General features: G+C 47.1%; 1 protein-coding gene across 1 annotated transcript; it reads left to right on the top strand.

The window, feature by feature from the left end:
* Positions 1–10,364: 10,364 nt before the first annotated feature.
* LOC138777652 (riboflavin-binding protein-like) lies at positions 10,365–18,946 on the top strand. The gene is made up of 6 exons (XM_069956318.1): positions 10,365–10,481; positions 12,811–12,964; positions 15,160–15,241; positions 15,320–15,448; positions 17,241–17,328; positions 18,326–18,946. Exons 2-6 carry the CDS (start codon positions 12,817–12,819, stop codon positions 18,605–18,607), a joined length of 729 nt encoding a protein of 242 aa, XP_069812419.1. The 5' UTR covers positions 10,365–10,481; positions 12,811–12,816; the 3' UTR covers positions 18,608–18,946.
* Positions 18,947–19,144: the final 198 nt, after the last annotated feature.

Below are 19,144 nucleotides of genomic sequence, written 5' to 3'. Positions count from 1 at the left end.
TGCTTTAGAGAAAAAAACATACTCGTTTTGAGGATAAACTTCTCCTTCCTCATGTGTAAAGACGCAGAGAGTGGGTGCACCATATTTATATCCCCGCAAAAATTACCACTAAGGCCCAGATTTATCAAAGAGTGTAATATATAGGCTGGTGTAAACTGCCCACAGCAACCAATCACAGCTCAGCTTTCAGCTCTGGTAAAATGAAAGAGGAACTGTGATTGGTTGCTATGGGCAGTTTACATCGGTCTATATATTACACCCTTTGATAAATCTGGGCCTAAGTGCTACATTATATTATATACAAATACTTAATAATCCTAATACATTAACAATAATTTAGCAATAGAAGCAAGAACTATGTTACATATATCAGATGCATGATACAAAATAAGAGGAGAATACAAAAATGCCTTACAGGGAATGTACTGGTGGCGCAGTTCTTTTCTTGAATTGCCACCCAATTCTTGTTCTCAACACCAGTGTTTTCCCGAGCACCAGGGAAAGGCCCACCGGCCCCCATTGTGACGAAACCCCCTCCCCTCTGTGACGCAGCTCCATTAGAATCAATGGAGCCGCGTTACAGAGTGGAGGGGATATCGCCACATTGGAGACTGACGGGCCAACCCGCAGTGCTACGGGGCGGGCCGTTATTACGGCCGTTATTTGCCATTAAATGACAGCCATCTACTCAATTTCAACAGAGTGTGAACATAGCCTTTCTGTGTTTTCAATCCACTCCGGGTTTTGGTTGAAAAATACTGAGCAAAAATACTGTGGGGGAACATAACCTAAACTGTATACCTCATTGAGCCCCTTTGAGCTTAAAGGAGAAGTCCAGCAAAAAATTTTATTTCAGTATTTTATTGCCCCTCAAGGCTATGTTCACACTACGTAAGTTTCCGGCCGTATCGCGTTCCGTGAATAAGGGGCCGGAGATTTACGTAGTTTGCGTACAATGCAAAGTATACGATCTACGGCTGCACAGTTCACACTACGTAAGAACTTACGCCCGGATCGTACGCGGTGCCGTAAAAAAATGAACCAGACCATTGTTTCAGGACGGAAATGCTGTAACTTACGCCCGTAGCGTAACATGCGGTCCCGTACGGAGTGGTGATTTCTTCATTTTTGCACTTTGATTTGCCGATCCAAAAGGTTCTGTGGGGTGTCCGGGGCTAGCCGAAGATTTCCAAGTAAAAGACCGCTGTCAGATCGCTACGTACGCCGCTCGGGAAGTGTACGTACATTACGGGCGTAAGTTCGCGGACCGTACGTAGCCGGCCGCAACTTATGTAAATCCCCGGCCGGCGTTTCACACGTATATGTCCGGCTGCGTAAAATATGCGGCCGGACATATACGTAGTGTCAACATAGCCTAAAAGTTATACAAATCATCAATATACACTTATTACGGGAAATGCTTTGAAAGTGTTTTTCCTGGCACTTACTACTACATCAAGTCTTCACTTCCTGGCAGGAGGACACTGAGGGACACAGAGCACTGGGGGGACACTGAGCATAACCCTGCCATCATCCTCTCCAGCAGCCACAGCCCGCACAGCTCTGGGAGTCGGGTCATGATATAAACATTTTATCCAGGAAGTGACATCACCATGTTATCCAGGAAGTGACATTACCATGTTATCCAGAAAGTGACATCACCATGTTATCCAGGAAGTGACATCACCATGTTATCCAGGAAGTGACATCACCATGTTATCCAGGAAGTGACATCACCATGTTATCCAGGAGTGAAGCCTTGATGCAGTAGTAAGTGCAGGGAAAAATAATTTTTGGGGTACAATACAATACTTTAATAAAAATTTTCGCGGGAGAAATAGTTTCCGGTTCTCCTCAGCATCACCATATCCCTCAAGCTGCTTGATCACCTGCCACCTCAAATCACATTTATTATGCCGACATTCGTAAATATGTCTGACTACTGATGTTTCACCATACTCCTTCCCCTATTCTGTTTCCCTGACTCCACTGGATTTCCCGATAGCCCCTATATGCTTTTTGTCTGCTCGTCTGTCCGACATAACCTACCCCCACGTGGGCATTTCACTGGGTAAATTACATTTACATTTTGGTCCCTTTTGTTGGTCGGTGGATGTCAACCTGGTATCACCTTATTTCACCTCCATCAAAGAAATGGATGGCATTCTGATTACACAGGTCAACAGCATTTTTGGGGCCAAAGATATTTCAACGAATTTAGGGTAACTTTGGGGTGCTGATTCTGAATATGTCATCAGTTTTGCCAGATTGGCTCAAGTTTTTGAGAATTTTCGTGAAATGTGTAAAAAAAAAAAGACGTAATTTGCTACACACGCATTAATTTTATTGCTATTGTCATGAATACAATAAATTTTACAAAGTAAATGTTGATTTTAGTTTATTTTAACTAGTTTTAGAAAGTAATCTTCAAAAATGAACAAGACATGAAAAAAAACTTGAGCCAATCTGGCAAAACTGATAGCATATTCAGAATCAGCACCCCAAAAATACCCCAAAATCATTCAAATATTTTGGACACCAGTAAAAAAAATTTTTTTGTTGACCTGTTATATTCCAAGTAGAATATAATAGATGGAGGACACATATTCAGCTGATTAACGTAATGTAAGGGTGCGTTTATACAGAGACATTTATCTGACAGATTTTTTAAGTCAAAGCCAGAAACAGACTATATACAGAGACAGAGATTTCTCCTCTTATCAAATCCATTCCTGACTTTGGCTTCAAAAATTTGTCCGATAAATTTCTGGGTGTAAACGCACCATTAGATTTCCTTCTGTCTCTGTGCACAGCAGGCACACTCCGTCCATGTAGCGAAGCCATGTGGTCAACGTGAGCATGCCACCATTGAGAGAGGGTCCATGAAAGAGGAGGAGAAATCCCAGAGATGCAATTTGGGCTCGACTTCCTGGGGGTTCTACCCCCAGTAGACTCTTCAACATTGCGGTAGAACTGCTCATAAGGAAGCCATGATCCGGATTTGAAGCAGGGTTGCTGCTGCCACAACGCAGAGTACTAACCACGGCAGCAGTATCAAACCAGGTAGGCGTCGAACCTACAATCTTCTGATGCCTGGGGGGGGGGGGGGGGCGCGATTCATCTTTAGTTTCGCCAAAAAAGGCAGTCCTCCTCTACATAAATCTCTGTAGTGCCGGTAGGCGCGGTAGTAATCTGACATGTCAGTTTTCTGTGGCCACTATTCATTGATTAACGGCCGCAGAAGACCCTGTCAGTGCACACAATGGAGCGAGCAGCCACAGTGTGCTGGGGGAGCTCTGATGCGGTCGCGCAGGGATGCGCCCGCATGAGAACTCTGCGGCGCTAAAGATCATCCAACCAGTACTGCAGTACAGGCCCGGGATGATCTTTTCTGAGACCAGCCATTTCCTGACCCAGCCAGGTCACGGAAAGGCTGGTCTCATGCAGAATGTGAACATAGCCTTAAATCGGAAAGCGTTTTTAGTTAATATATGATCAAGAAGACTCATCAAATAAGTAATCAATCTGGAATTGCTACACAGTTGGGGTATGTTCACACTAAGGAATAGGCGAGGATTTAGAAGCGGAATCCCTGCCTAATTTCTCTCGGATTCCACTTAAAATTCCTTTTTGTTTGTTTTTTTTAATTTAGCTGGTGTTAACTCCTTCCTGACCGGCCTTTTCCAGCATATAAGGCGAACCCCTTACAATCTTCTTAAGAGTCAGGGGTCGCCTTATACGCCGGAAAATACCGTAAGTATATATCACTGGGTTCGGCTAGAAAAGATATTCATTCACCCTACACTGCCTCTTGACAGTATTTCAAAGTTTTTTTGTCCTCATTTTTATCACCCAGAAAACCAACACAAGTCCACGTATTACTTAATCTATTCCCTTATTAATAAAACCATGTGAGATCCGTCAACAGCAACTTATTTGTGGTGTTCAAATAGCAACAGAGTTCATTTCTATACAGCTTCGGACATACATTCTCATGAAAACGCCCTGTAATACCCAGAATTGTAATCTATAGCAGGGGTCGGGAACCTTGGCCCTCCAGCTGTTGCAAAACTACAACTCCCATCATGCCTGGACAGCCAAAGCTAAAGCTTTGGCTGTCCAGGCATGATGGGAGTTGTAGTTTTGCAACAGCTGGAGAGCCAAGGTTCCCTCCCCCTGATCTATATACTACTGTGCCCGGCATCAAATGCAACTTTCACTGACTATACTCAGAATACAAATACAGCTACAGTAAGATCCGTCACTTTCTGCTGGAAGATCTGCTTGTTGACGGTTTCCAAAGGGCAACAGATTATTTTCGACACAAAACTAGAACTTATACGTAATAGCGATGACAGCTGAATGGTTTTACAGCAAATACTGATCTGCAGAGCTAGCATGTACATAGAAGGAATAGGAGGCTGTTATCCCAGACACCTGCCCCCTCCATATAAACTGCAGGTGTCAGTGACAAGGACAGTGCGAGGGCCGGGGAGGGGGGATCCATGGCTGAGTGCTTCCGCTTATTCAGCCTTGTCATTTGCTGCCTAATCGCTTCTCTTAGCTGTGTAATCCTTCACATTGCAGCAAATCTCTCCTCTGTCTGCCCGAGCGTGCAGCGCTGCCCGAACCATTACTCCTCACCTGCCACTTATCTATCTGTGCTATCATGGATGACACCGTACCTGGATTTATATACCTGCAAACAATTACACACCTGATTATATAAACAACCTGATAATTCAATACAGGATCAGTAATGTATGTACACAGTGACCTCACTAGCAGAATAGTGAGTGCAGCTCTGGAGTATAATACAGGAGTAACTCAGGATCAGTAATGTAATGTATGTACCCCGTCCCATCTTTACAGCAGGCAAGAGAGTCTGAATCCTGACAGGGTCAGTGACATCACCAGCCCCCTCACTGCAATAGATCTGTCTGCCAATGGTGATAATACACTGGTAACAATCCATTACAATACAGGCTGTAAAATGCTGAAATTCTGTTCTGACTGTTCTGAAAAAATCTGACTGCACCATGTGAACAGACCCTTGGGATCTTATACAAAATGGATCCAATACAGATCCTTTAAAAGGGGCACTCCAGAGGATAACAAATGTTTTCAAATAAACTGGGACCAGAAAGTTATACTGATTTGTAAATGACTTCTAAAAATCTCCAGTCTTCCAGTACTTATCAGCTGCTGTATGCCCTGCAGGAAGTGGTGTATTGTTCCCAGTCTGACACCGTGCACTCTGCTGCCACTTCTGTCCATGTCAGGAACTGTCCAGAGCAGGAGAGGTTTTCTATGGGGATTTGCTACTGCTCTGGACAGTTCCTGACATGGACAGAAGTGGCAGCAGAGTGCACGGTGTCAGACTGGGAACAATACACCACTTCCTGCAGGGCATACAGCAGCTATTTTTAAAAATAGAAGTCAATTACAAATCTGTATAACTTTCTGGCACCAGTTTATTTGTAAGAATTTTTCTTTTACCGGAGTACCCCTTTAACTCAGTGTTCCCCAAGCTAAGGCCCCTCAGCTCTTGTCTGTCAGGCCTTGATGGGAGTTCTAGTTTTGCAACAGATGGAAGGCCACAACTTGGGAAACATTGTGTTAGGTAATAGAATATAGTCATAAGCATATCAGCATGTGCCCCATTGTTGCTCCCTAAGGGTATGTTCACACTGAGCAAATACGGCGGATATCCCCGCCGCAGAATCCCGCCATGCTCCGTGTCCTGATGCGACTGAATGAGGGGACGCACGCTCCTCCGCTGCCGCTGCTCTCCACTCTTTAAGCAGAGAGTGGCAGCTGCGGAGGAGCGCGCACCCTCCCATAGAAGGGCTATGGCATACTGAGACAGACGGGATTGCGCCTGTTTTACTTAGTGTGAACATACCCTTAGGCTGTATTCCACGGGGCGTCTGGAGGAGCAAACGAGCGCTGTCAGTGCTCATTTGCTCCTCCTCCCCCGCTCGCTGCCGCCACTATTACACACGGTGGCAGCGAGCGGGTGAGTCCGGGGGGGGGGGGGGTCGTGGTGGGGTGTGCGGGGACTGCCCAGATGTTTGCTAGATTATCTGGGCAGCCTATGGAGGATCGTGGCGGCTCCTATTGCTTGGTGCGGCGGTGGAAGATCGTTGCCATATGAGTCGTTTATCTTTCGACATGTTAAAAGACAAACGACTGCACCGATCAGCCAACATCGTTCATGTCCGTTGATCGTTGCCTTCTATTACACGGGACAATTATCGGCTGAATACGACCGATGATCGTTCCGTATAACAGGGCCTTTAGTTCCCCATTGTAGAGCTGCATGATCAAATGTCTCATCACATTGTGTTATGGCATAGAGAGAGGCTGCTATTCTGCACAAAAACACCAGATGGCAGTCTTGATCCATTACAAAGGAAAAAAAAAAACTCTTAATACATTATACATATAGCAACTTTCAATTAGAGCTAGCAATCTATAGGGGGGCTGACCGAAAGATCCCATATGGATGTAATGTATTGTATGTTATAAATAAGAAACTATCTATACTTACAAATATGGCTGCGAGGAGGAGTGCGGTAAGGGTTAATGTGTGGTCCATAGCAGCTCAACTAATACAGACCAAGGGCCTTGACATCTAAACGAAAAGACCCCTGTCCTAACCCCGTAAACGAATACAATTGCCTATCCACATCTAAACCACAGACTAGACCCCTAATACACAGATTCCAGACCTGACTCCCTAAACTACAGAACAGATACCATAAACTAATAGACCCCAGACCGGACCACAAGCAGACCCTATACGTACAGAACATAGAGCAAACATAAATAAATGGAGATACAGGCCAGACCCCTAATACAGAGACTCCAGACCTGACCCCTAATCTACTACAGAACAGATACCACTAATACAGACCTCAGACCAGACCTCCTGACCCAATACAGACCTCAGACCAGACCTCCTGACCCAATACAGACCTCAGACCTGACCTCCTGACCCAATACAGACCCCAGACCAGACCTATTGACCCAATACAGACCTCAGACCTGACCTCCTGACCTAATACAGACCTCAGACCAGACCTCCTGACCCAATACAGACCCCAGACCAGACCTCCTGACCTAATACAGACCTCAGACCAGACCTCCTGACCCAATACAGACCCCAGACCAGACCTCCTGACCCAATACAGACCCCAGACCAGACCTCCTGACCCAAAACAGACCTCAGACCTGACCTCCTGACCCAATACAGACCCCAGACCAGACCTCCTGACCCAATACAGACCTCAGACCTGACCTCCTGACCCAATACAGACCCCAGACCAGACCTCCTAACCCAATACAGACCTCAGACCAGACCTCCTGGACTAATACAGGCCTCAGACCAGACTTCCTAACCCAATACAGACCTCAGACCAGACCTCCTGGACTAATACAGACCCCAGACCAAACCTCCTGACCTAATACAGACCCCAGACCAGACCTCCTAACCCAATACAGACCTCAGACCAGACCTCCTGGACTAATACAGACCTCAGACCAGACCTCCTAACCCAATACAGACCTCAGACCAGACCTCCTGACCCAATACAGACCTCAGACCAGACCTCCTGACCCAATACAGACCCCAGACCAGACCTACTGACCCAATACAGACCTCAGACCTGACCTCCTGACCTAATACAGACCTCAGACCAGACCTCCTGACCCAATACAGACCCACTGACCCAATACAGACCTCAGACCTGACCTCCTGACCCAATACAGACCCCAGACCAGACCTACTGACCCAATACAGACCTCAGATCTGACCTCCTGACCTAATACAGACCTCAGACCAGACCTCCTGACCCAATACAGACCCCAGACCAGACCTCCTGACCTAATACAGACCTCAGACCTGACCTCCTGACCCAATACAGACCCCAGACCAGACCTCCTGACCCAATACAGACCCCAGACCAGACCTTCTGACCCAAAACAGACCTCAGACCTGACCTCCTGACCCAATACAGACCCCAGACCAGACCTCCTGACCCAATACAGACCTCAGACCTGACCTCCTGACCTAATACAGACCCCAGACCAGACCTCCTAACCCAATACAGACCTCAGACCAGACCTCCTGGACTAATACAGGCCTCAGACCAGACTTCCTAACCCAATACAGACCTCAGACCAGACCTCCTGGACTAATACAGACCTCAGACCAGACCTCCTAACCCAATACAGACCTCAGACCAGACCTCCTGACCCAATACAGACCTCAGACCAGACCTCCTGACCCAATACAGACCCCAGACCAGACCTACTGACCCAATACAGACCTCAGACCTGACCTCCTGACCTAATACAGACCTCAGACCAGACCTCCTGACCCAATACAGACCCACTGACCCAATACAGACCTCAGACCTGACCTCCTGACCCAATACAGACCCCAGACCAGACCTCCTGACCCAATACAGACCCCAGACCAGACCTCCTAACCCAATACAGACCTCAGACCAGACCTCCTGGACTAATACAGGCCTCAGACCAGACTTCCTAACCCAATACAGACCTCAGACCAGACCTCCTGGACTAATACAGACCCCAGACCAGACCTCCTGACCTAATACAGACCCCAGACCAGACCTCCTAACCCAATACAGACCTCAGACCAGACCTCCTGGACTAATACAGACCTCAGACCAGACCCCCTAACCCAATACAGACCTCAGACCAGACCTCCTGGACTAATACAGACCTCAGACCAGACCCCCTAACCCAATACAGACCTCAGACCAGACCTCCTGGACTAATACAGACCTCAGACCAGACCTCCTGGACTAATACAGACCTCAGACCAGACCTCCTAACCCAATACAGACCTCAGACCTGACCTCCTGACCTAATACAGACCCCAGACCAGACCTCCTAGTCCAATACAGACCTCAGACCAGACCTCCTGGACTAATACAGACCTCAGACCAGACCTCCTGACCTAATACAGACCTCAGACCTGACCTCCTGACCTAATACAGACCCCAGACCAGACCTCCTAATCCAATACAGACCTCAGACCAGAGCTACTAACCTAATACAGACCTCAGACCAGACCTCCTGACCCAAAACAGACCTCAGACCTGACCTCCTGACCCAATACAGACCTCAGACCTGACCTCCTGACCTAATACAGACCTCAGACCTGACCTCCTGGACTAATACAGACCTCAGACCTGACCTCCTGGACTAATACAGACCTCAGACCTGACCTCCTGACCCAATGCAGACCTCAGACCAGACCTCCTGACCTAATACAGACCCCAGACCAGACGTCCTGGACTAATACAGACCTCAGACCAGACCTCCTGACCCAATACAGACCTCAGACCAGACCTCCTAACCCAATACAGACCTCAGACCAGACCTCAGACCTGACTTCCTGACCTAATACAGACCCCAGGCCAGACCTCCTAACCCAATACAGACCTCAAACCAGACCTCCTGAACTAATACAGACCTCAGACCAGACGTCCTGGACTAATACAGACCCCAGACCAGACGTCCTGGACTAATACAGACATCACTAACACAGACCTCATACTTGACCGCTAAACTACTTCAGTCCTGAGACTAGACTTTGCTGATACTGCTCCTCATCTCAGCGGCAATTCCCCTTACCATTCTACCCCAAAACCGCTTCTCCAAGTGGTCTCTGTCAGTACAAATTTGCATAAACTCCACATCTTACGTGGTCCAAACAAAGGACTGGACTCTCGGCATTGTATGACAGGACTGGAAGGTGCTATGTAGCTTTTATTCTGACACCAGTTACTGTATACAGGGTATGGTAGTAAAAAATCCATTGTTATTTCCTTCTTCATACAAAGACTGTACCTAGTATTGCAGATCCTGGAGATGCAATACCAGGCATTACATAGAGACAGAGGTGGCGCTGTTTGAAATGGAAGCAGCCAGCTCTTTCTTGTCTCATATATAATACATTAGCTTCCCTATGCAGATGCCTTCCCCTTGGGGCTCGGTCCACATGACAGGCACATGGTGGGCACCAGCTGGGCACCACCGCCCTAATGTCTAGAAATAAGATGGCAAATGACAATGATGAGAAGCAGAAATGACTGGAGAAGAAGGGCGCTGCATAGGGATATGTCACAGCAGCACACATCTATCTCCAGCCCTGGGATACAGACTAATAGACTGGAGCCCTGAAGACCATGCTGCTGCTGCATCCCTGGTCAATGCACGGACATAGGGCGATGATAGATGAGTCTCTGTGGAGCAGGTGACACCAAGTGGCCGATCCAGCAGGGGAGGAGGAGGAGGAAGGAGGAGATAAGGGGATATGATGTAGGGAGAGGGGGGGGTTGCAGGAAATCTTTAGATACGGGAGGCAGAATCACTGCATAGGGAAGACACACGACAGCAACTGCGCCAGGTGCCAGCCTGCAGAACCGCAACACAGCATCAAGGTGAGAGCTGCATCACAAGGGGTGATGGGGAGATGGGCGAGGAGGCACAACAGGGACGCTACAAAGTGGTCAGCGGGCGGCAGCTGGAGATTATAGGACTCCGGTGTGAATATGCAGTAAGGTCTGCGGCTGCAGATGGGGGATCAGAGCAACAGGTGACAGTCTGGGATACTGCTATACAGAGATACAGCCATTCACTATATAAGAGGGGGCAGCCGAGCGGCAGGTACTGTACAGTGTGATGAGGGCAGGAAGGTGGTATATAAATAAATCCCAGGGCTAATCTGTAGGATAAAGTGCAGGCTGCCAGGAGGATGGAGACAGAAAGTGACATCAGAGTCATGGGTGATTCACCGACACATTATGAATGATGCTCTGGAGCTGGGTCACTGTTATAAATGGATACAGGGCAATAACAGGCTCAGGAGCCGGGTTACTGTAATAAGATGTTACAGGGGTAATAAGAGGATCAGGAGCCGGGTTACTGTAATAAGATGTTACAGGGGTAATAAGAAGATCAGGAGCCGGGTTACTGTAATAAGATGTTACTGGGGTAATAAGAGGATCAGGAGTCGGGTTACTGTAAAAAGATGTTACAGGGTAATAAGAGGATCAGGAGCCGGGTTACTGTAATAAGATGTTACAGGGGTAATAAGAAGATCAGGAGCCGGGTTACTGTAATAAGATGTTACAGGGGTAATAAGAGGAGCAGGAGCCGGGTTACTGTAATAAGATGTTACATGTGTAATAAGAGGATCAGGAGTCAGGTTACTGTAAAAAGATGTTACAGGGGTAATAAGAGGATCAGGAGCCGGGTTACTGTAATAAGATGTTACAGGGGTAATAAGAAGATCAGGAGCCGGGTTACTGTAATAAGATGTTACAGGTGTAATAAGAGGATCAGGAGTCGGGTACTGTAAAAAGATGTTACAGGGGTAATAAGAGGATCAGGAGCCGGGTTACTGTAATAAGATGTTACAGAGGTAATAAGAGGATCAGGAGCCGGGTTACTGTAATAAGATGTTACAGGGGTAATAAGAGGATCAGGAGCCGGGTTACTGTAATAAGATGTTACAGGGTAATAAGAGGATCAGGAGCCGGGTTACTGTAATAAGATGTTACAGGGTAATAAGAGGATCAGGAGCCGGGTTACTGTAATAAAATGTTACAGGGGTAATAAGAGGATCAGGAGCCGAGTTACTTTAATAAGATGTTACAGGGGTAATAAGAGGATCAGGAGCCGGGTTACTGTAATAAGATGTTACAGGGGTAATAGGAGGATCAGGAGCCGGGTTACTGTAATAAGATGTTACAGGGGTAATAAGAGGATTAGGAGCCGGGTTACTGTAATAAGATGTTACAGGGGTAATAAGAGGATCAGGAGCCGGGTTACTGTAATAAGATGTTACAGGGTAATAAGAGGATCAGGAGCCGGGTTACTGTAATAAGATGTTACTGGGGTAATAAGAGGATCAGGAGCCGGGTTACTGTAATAAGATGTTACAGGGTAATAAGAGGCTCAGGAGCCTGGTTACTGTAATAAGATGTTACAGGGGTAATAAGAGGATCAGGAGCCGGGTTACTGTAATAAGATGTTACAGGGGTTATAAGAGGACCAGGAGCCGGGTTACTGTAATAAGATGTTACAGGGTAATAAGGGGATCAGGAGCCGGGTTACTGTAATAAGATGTTACAGGGGTAATAAGAGGATCAGGAGCCGGGTTACTGTAATAGGATGTTACAGGGGTAATAAGAGGATCAGGAGCCGGGTTACTGTAATAAGATGTTACAGGGGTAATAAGAGGCTCAGGAGCCGGGTTACTGTAATAAGATGTTACAGGGGTAATAAGAGGATCAGGAGCCGGGTTACTGTAATAAGATGTGACTGGGTAAAAGGAGGATCAGGAGTCGGGTTACTGTAATAAGATGTTACAGGGTAATAAGAGGATCAGGAGCCGGGTTACTGTAATAAGATGTTACAGGGGTAATAAGAGGATCAGGAGCCGGGTTACTGTAATAAGATGTTACAGGGGTAATAAGAGGATTAGGAGCCGGGTTACTGTAATAAGATGTTACAGGGGTAATAAGAGGATCAGGAGCCGGGTTACTGTAATAAGATGTTACAGGGGTAATAGGAGGATCAGGAGCCGGGTTACTGTAATAAGATGTCACAGGGGTAATAGGTGGATCAGGAGCCGGGTTACTGTAATAAGATGTTACAGGGGTAATAAGAGGATCAGGAGACAGGTTACTGTAATAAGATGTTACTGGGGTAATAATTATTTTGTATTTAGTATGAATTCATATAATTTCTTTATCTTCCCCCTAGGAAAGAATGTCTCCATTGTTCCTCTGCCTCCTCTCTTCGTTCCTTATATTCTCCCAGTCTACTGGGTCTCCAGACACTTGTGCAGTAAAGAAGAGGCAGAAGCTGACAGCAGGTCCTGAGCCCGGGCTGACCAGGTGTCAGCAGTATTCAAGCCGTGAGTATAATAATATGGATCACAGAGACTTGGGGGTTGGAGTTCGAAAGGTTTCCAGAACAAACTCTTTACCATTTGGTCTGTCTGGACTGGACAAGCTGCCTCCATAATGCCCAGATCAGTCTTAGCACACCTATGTAGAATAGACTGAACCCTATACGGCTATACAGAAACGGCCAACATATGCCGCCCCACCAATGGTCATTGATCCCGGTTCTTCCGCCCATTACATTAATAGACTTTTTATCGGACTTCATCCTCCCAATTCACTTGTGTGAGGACTGAGACGCTCTGACGTATCGACATGTTGCCTGTCTGTAAGTGATGCATTGGGTTCTGTCACACGGCGCACAGTATAATGGAGCCTCCAGACCTAATAATAACGTAGTTTAATGACAGAACAATCCAGAAGCTCAGGCCTCGAAGGTAACCACCATCCTAAAAAGATGGGGCAATATGTACTCAAGCATGAGCGCATCCTGACCAAAATCAATGGCACCTGAATGACCCTTGTGTAAGGCTAAAAAGTGAGGATCGAGGATCTGAAAGGTGTGAGAGCGAGGACGGAGCGGCTGAAAGGTGTGAGAGCGAGGACCGAGAGGCTGAAAGGTGTGAGGGCGAGGACCAAGAGGCTGAAAGGTGTGAGGGCGAGGACCGAGAGGCTGAAAGGTGTGAGGGCGAGGACCGAGAGGCTGAAAGGTGTGAGAGCGAGGACCAAGAGGCTGAAAGGTGTGAGGGCGAGGACCGAGAGGCTGAAAGGTGTGAGAGCGAGGACCGAGAGGCTGAAAGGTGTGAGGGCGAGGACCGAGAGGCTGAAAGGTGTGAGAGCGAGGACCGAGAGGCTGAAAGGTGTGAGAGCGAGGACCGAGAGGCTGAAAGGTGTGAGAGCGAGGACCGAGAGGCTGAAAGGTGTGAGAGCGAGGACCGAGAGGCTGAAAGGTGTGAGAGCGAGGACCGAGAGGCTGAAAGGTGTGAGAGCGAGGACCCAGCGGCTGAAAGGTGTGAGGGCGAGGACCGAGAGGCTGAAAGGTGTGAGAGCGAGGACCGAGAGGCTGAAAGGTGTGAGAGCGAGGACCGAGAGGCTGAAAGGTGTGAGAGCGAGGACCGAGCGGCTGAAAGGTGTGAGGGCGAGGACCGAGTAAAGGCTAAAAGGACGAGGACCGAGAGGCTGAAAGGTGGATAGTGAGAAAGGAGGCTCCAAAAGGATGGAGGAACTGAAAGTTGGAAAGGCCAAATGCTGGAGGGCAAGGATGGAGAGGCCGAAAGGTGGAGGGCGAGGATGGAGAGGCTGAAAGGTGGAGAGTGAGAAAGGATGAGCCTAAATGTGGAGGGCGAGGATGGAGGGGGTAAAAGGTGGAGGGCAATGACAGATGCCAAAGGGTGGAGGGTGAGGATGGACGGGGTGAAAGGATGAGGATATGGGCCCTATTACACCAAACAACTATGTGCCATACTTGGCTGATAATCTTTTGGTGTAATAGGTCATAATAAAAGGCAAAGATCAGCCGGCATGCCCGAGGTCAGCTGATCGTTGTCTTAAAACATGACCTATCAAAACGACAGATAGGCTAGCAGATGTGTAATAGGAGCGGTAGCAGCAGACCGTCGCTATCATCTATGGGCCACTGGGACGATCCCGCAGCTCCCCATGCTGCCCTCCCCCCGACATACGAGTGCTGACCTGGCAGGGACATGGAATAGGGCCCTAAGGATGAAGGGGCTAAAGGTGGAGGGCAAAGACAGAGGGACAGAAAGGGCGAGCGTGAGGATGGAAGCGCAGAGATTCCAGCTGTTTAGTGTAAGGAGGTACCAGACCTGAATGGTTCTGGATGTAGAACAAGCAGCACAATAACCTAACCAATAACATTTCACCTCTGGGGGTTGAGGGAGTTTAGTGCAAGAGATAGATTTACTTATATAATTTAAAAAAACATTGATGGCCACACTCCATATTTTCTTAGACATTTCCAAAGATAGGGATGAGCGGATTTACAGTAAAAACGAAGCGAGGCCGCTCTTAGGATCAGCCGGCAGCTTGTCAGGTCCATGCTGCTCCGGGTGCTGGAAAAATCTGTATCCAGTCCTAGGAAACGGAGAGAAGTTTTCCCTGAGTCAGTGCCCCATCCACAGACCCCAGGACCCTGACATCTCTATATATTACTCCAGTGACATTAACCCATTCTTCTTCCTCCTAGATTCATGCTGTGCCCAGGAACACCTAGACACTGCTTCCTCCATCCCCTTCCCCTGGACAGGCTGCAGATCCCTCAGTCCTAGGTAACTGTATGTCCATGTTCTTTCTGTTAGTGGTTGGTGTAACTTTCTATAAATGACCTTAATGCTTATGTTCTGTAGGTGTGAGGAATATGTCAGCCGAGTGCAATGTATGTATCTCTGCTCCCCACACATCTCCAAGTGGGGTCTCCCTGGATCTGTAGCTGGAATCCATGAGCTGCCCCTCTGTGATACATTCTGTGGTGAATGGTAAGAGAACATGATATACTGTATATGATAAAAAATCTCCTCCCATCCACGCCTTCTACCCCCATAAAAGAGCAGTATCATAGTAGTTATAATAGCAACGGTAGAGTGTAATAGGCAGCACCACTAGACCAGAGTGCCAAAGATGAGAGGATCTGACAGCAAGCAGTGAAACCAGGCTTTGAAGTTTCGGACTGAATAGCTTAAGGGAAGATACGGCTGAAGACTGATAGAATGTGCAATATGAGAAATAAAGCGCTAAGCACTCACCCGAATCTGCTGTATAACCCTTCTTCCAGTCATCCACTGACCAGAAGGCCATAGACCCAAGACAGTCGTCAGTGGGTACACACCTGCTATAGACTCCCTATTTTCCTGCACCTATGAAATATTGAATTAAAAGGATTCTATATACAGCAGATTCAGGTGAGTGCCCTTCAGCCCTTTATTCTTCGTATTGCACATTATGTTAGTAGTGCTAGAGTAGTTATGTGTGACCATCTGCTTCTCAGCACTATATACTGTTCTGTGTTTATTGGTCTCCGTTGAAGTTTTTATCTTTATGTAAGCTGAGACTCGTGCTGTATACAAGAATATAACTACTATAATACGGTCCAGGAGAGAAAAGAGCGCTGCACCTCACACCTATGGCTGACACTAGGGCCTCTCGGCTGCATAAAAAAACATCAGAAGTCTGTATGTGAATTGGCCAAGCCACACTGCCCCATGTACCAACGTGCAGGTCTCTGATACACATGGGTCCTTACACTAAGTCCACACTGTGCCGGTCAGTGACCACCACGCCCGCCGGGCGTGCACAGGCCGGGAGGGGAGACTATGGAACAGCCCTGCAATCCCCATGTCACAGGACCAGACCCAAAAATCCCCCCAAAAAATGCCCAGCCAGCACCACCTGAGTGCATGTGCTTTTATCCCTCCTGCTTGTCCCATTCTATCTGTAGTAGCAATGGTAAGCGTAATACCTTATCCAGACTTGTGCTGTTTGGGGGCAGCTTCCTCCTCCGGCGGTGCTGGCTGGGAGTTTTTTTTTTGGGGGGGGGGGCATTTTGGGTCTGGTCCTGTGGCATGGGGGTTGCAGAGCCATTCCATGGCCTCCCTTCCCTGACTGTGCACGCCTGGCGGGGGTGGTGGTCACTAACCAGCACAGTGTGGACTTAGTGTAGGGACCCATGTGTATCAGATACCTGCACGAGGTACATGGGGCAGTGTGGCTTGATCAATTCATACACAAGATTCTGATGTTTTTTTATGCAGCCGAGAGGCACTAGTATCAGCCATAGGTGTGAGGTGCAGCACTCTGTTTCTTCCCTGAACCATAACTACTATAATACTGCTCCTATATACAGGAGTATAGTTATATTCTTGTATATAGGATCAGTATTATAGTAGTTATATTCTTGTATATAGGAGCAGTATTATAGTAGTTTTATTCTTGTATATAGAGAGCAGTATTAAAGGGAAACTAAGAGCAGGTTAGTTTCTGTTGCTGTTATGAGCCTACAGCGCACGGGGGAATGAGGATGAACATTATTTTTCTTTCCTTGATCCTTAGCGCAATTTTTAGGAAATTGTAGATGCAAATGAGGCGCTTTGGCACACTGGGGGCAGGACTACCACCCTCAGCGCACCAAAACACCCGGAACGGCTCACCCTGCTAATGAATATTCATCCGGCACTGTACAGGGATGAGCGCCGGAGTAACATCACGGCAGAGGTGAGCCTCTAAGAGTAAAGCTACACCTCTATAATCTCTTATAAAGGTCTCTTATTACAGGTTTGACGCATGTAAACAAGACTTAATATGCTCAGAAACTACGGACCTCAAAACAAACTGCAGTAAAGGCTGCATCACATACAAACAGGTGAGTATATAACCCAGTATACAGATACATCCCCATCACACTCAGAGCTGCTACAAACCATTGTGAGTGGTGACACATTCATCCATAGGAATGCTTACAATAATCCGGACCATACTGCACCGCATCATCCTAAAACAATCCCCTGTGTGAGTGGCACTTATCCCAATGTGAGGGGGTGGAGATCCTCTTACCATAGAAAAGCCCTTTCTATCCCATCAATGTGAAAGGTCACTGCCCACCTCTCCTTCTGGTCAGTCTGGATCTGGGTATTGATCATGAACCCCTTTATAAAAGGAAAACTCCAGGTAAAACTGACACACTGTCCCATACATAGTGAATAGAGCGGTGGTCACACAGATATCTGGCCACCATACATTTGGTTGGTTTAAAAGGGATACTCCAGCGAAAGAAAATTCTTTCAAATCAACTGGTGTCAGAAAGTTATATAGATTTGTAATTTACTTCTGTTAAAAAACCTCCAGTTTTTCAGTACTTATCAGCTGCTGTATGTCCTGCAGGAAGTGTTGTATTCAATCCAGTCTGACACAGTGCTCTCTGCTGCCACCTCTGTCCATGTCAGGAACTGTCCAGAGCATTAGCAAATCCCCATAGAAAACCTCTCCGGCTCTCCAGACTGAAAGGAATACACCACTTCATGCAGGACATACAGCAGCTGCTAAGTACTAAAAACCTTAAGATTTTTTTAATAGAAGTAAATGACAAATCTCTGGCACCAGTTGATTTGAAAGAAATGTTTTTTTGCTGAAGTTCCTCTTTAAGGCAGGGTTAGGAACCTTGGCTCTTCAGCTGTTGCAAAACTACTGCTCCCATCATGCCTGGACAGCCAAAGCTAAGGCTTTGGCTGTCCAGGCATGATGGGAGTTGCAGTTTTGCAATAGTTGGAGAGCCAAGGTTCCCTACCCCTGGTTTAAGGAATAGTAATAAATAACTAATTGCTTGTTCTTCATTTAACAAACTAAACGCCATTTCCTTACAGAAATTTGGTTCAGGAGAAAACATGTGTGACACCATCTGGAAACATTCATTCGTAGCCATGACCGAGCAGTGCTTCTGTATCACTCCACCACAAGAGGGAGCCGATGCTACACAGCTAGACTCCGCCCATGCAGAGCTAGACCGCACCCAGGAGGGCTCATCGGGATATTCAGAGATTTGCTTCCAGGACCCTCACAGTATTCCAAAACGGGTGAGGAGAGCATTGCGCAAGAGAAGTATCCAACTAGACGTGGATGGTAGCGGCAGCGGTAATGGCGTCTAAAAGAAACCAAGTCTTTTGTTACCTCTCACTCCCTCCCCTCCATTTCCAGCTCCTTAAAACTGCTTCCTGTTACTTAAAGTGTTACCAAAGTTCAAGACGGGTCGGACTTGACCAGACTCCAGCATACATCTCTGCAAGCACAATCTAAGCCAAAGAGCTTTACCCATACATGTCTCTGTGTGCCCCCTCCTCTCCACATTCAGACACCCCACCCCCTCCCTAACAAAAAATAAAATCAAATAAAAAAAAATAAAAAAAAGCAGGGGTGGCCTAAAAAAATGTGTTTGGTTGGAAGAACATACTTTTAAAGCAGAAAATATTAATAAAGTATATAAGGAATTCTCTCTCCGGATTTTTTGTAGAAACTAGTAACGATGGTAGAAGATTTAGCACATAATAAAGAATGTTATTGAGCGTTCCATTATGAATGAATGGCCGTGCTCTCTACTGCCACCTCTGTCCAGAGCAGGAGAAGTTTTCTATGGGTATTTGCTGCTGCTCTGGACAGTTTCTGACATCGACAGAGGTGGCGGCAGA

Source organism: Dendropsophus ebraccatus, unplaced genomic scaffold, assembly GCF_027789765.1.
Source record: "Dendropsophus ebraccatus isolate aDenEbr1 unplaced genomic scaffold, aDenEbr1.pat pat_scaffold_590_ctg1, whole genome shotgun sequence".
NCBI classification, from domain to species: domain Eukaryota; kingdom Metazoa; phylum Chordata; class Amphibia; order Anura; family Hylidae; genus Dendropsophus; species Dendropsophus ebraccatus.
This window is presented reverse-complemented; position numbering and strand designations above follow the sequence as displayed.

What these genes read in the sequence shown, in the direction of transcription:
- LOC138777652 (XM_069956318.1), top strand. Translation starts at nt 12,817, where the DNA reads ATGTCTCCATTGTTCCTCTGCCTCCTCTCTTCGTTCCTTATATTCTCC. An exon ending in GTGTCAGCAGTATTCAAGCC is followed by an intron (nt 12,965 to 15,159) that starts GTGAGTATAATA and finishes TCTTCCTCCTAG; the next exon opens with ATTCATGCTGTGCCCAGGAA. An exon ending in TGCAGATCCCTCAGTCCTAG is followed by an intron (nt 15,242 to 15,319) that starts GTAACTGTATGT and finishes TATGTTCTGTAG; the next exon opens with GTGTGAGGAATATGTCAGCC.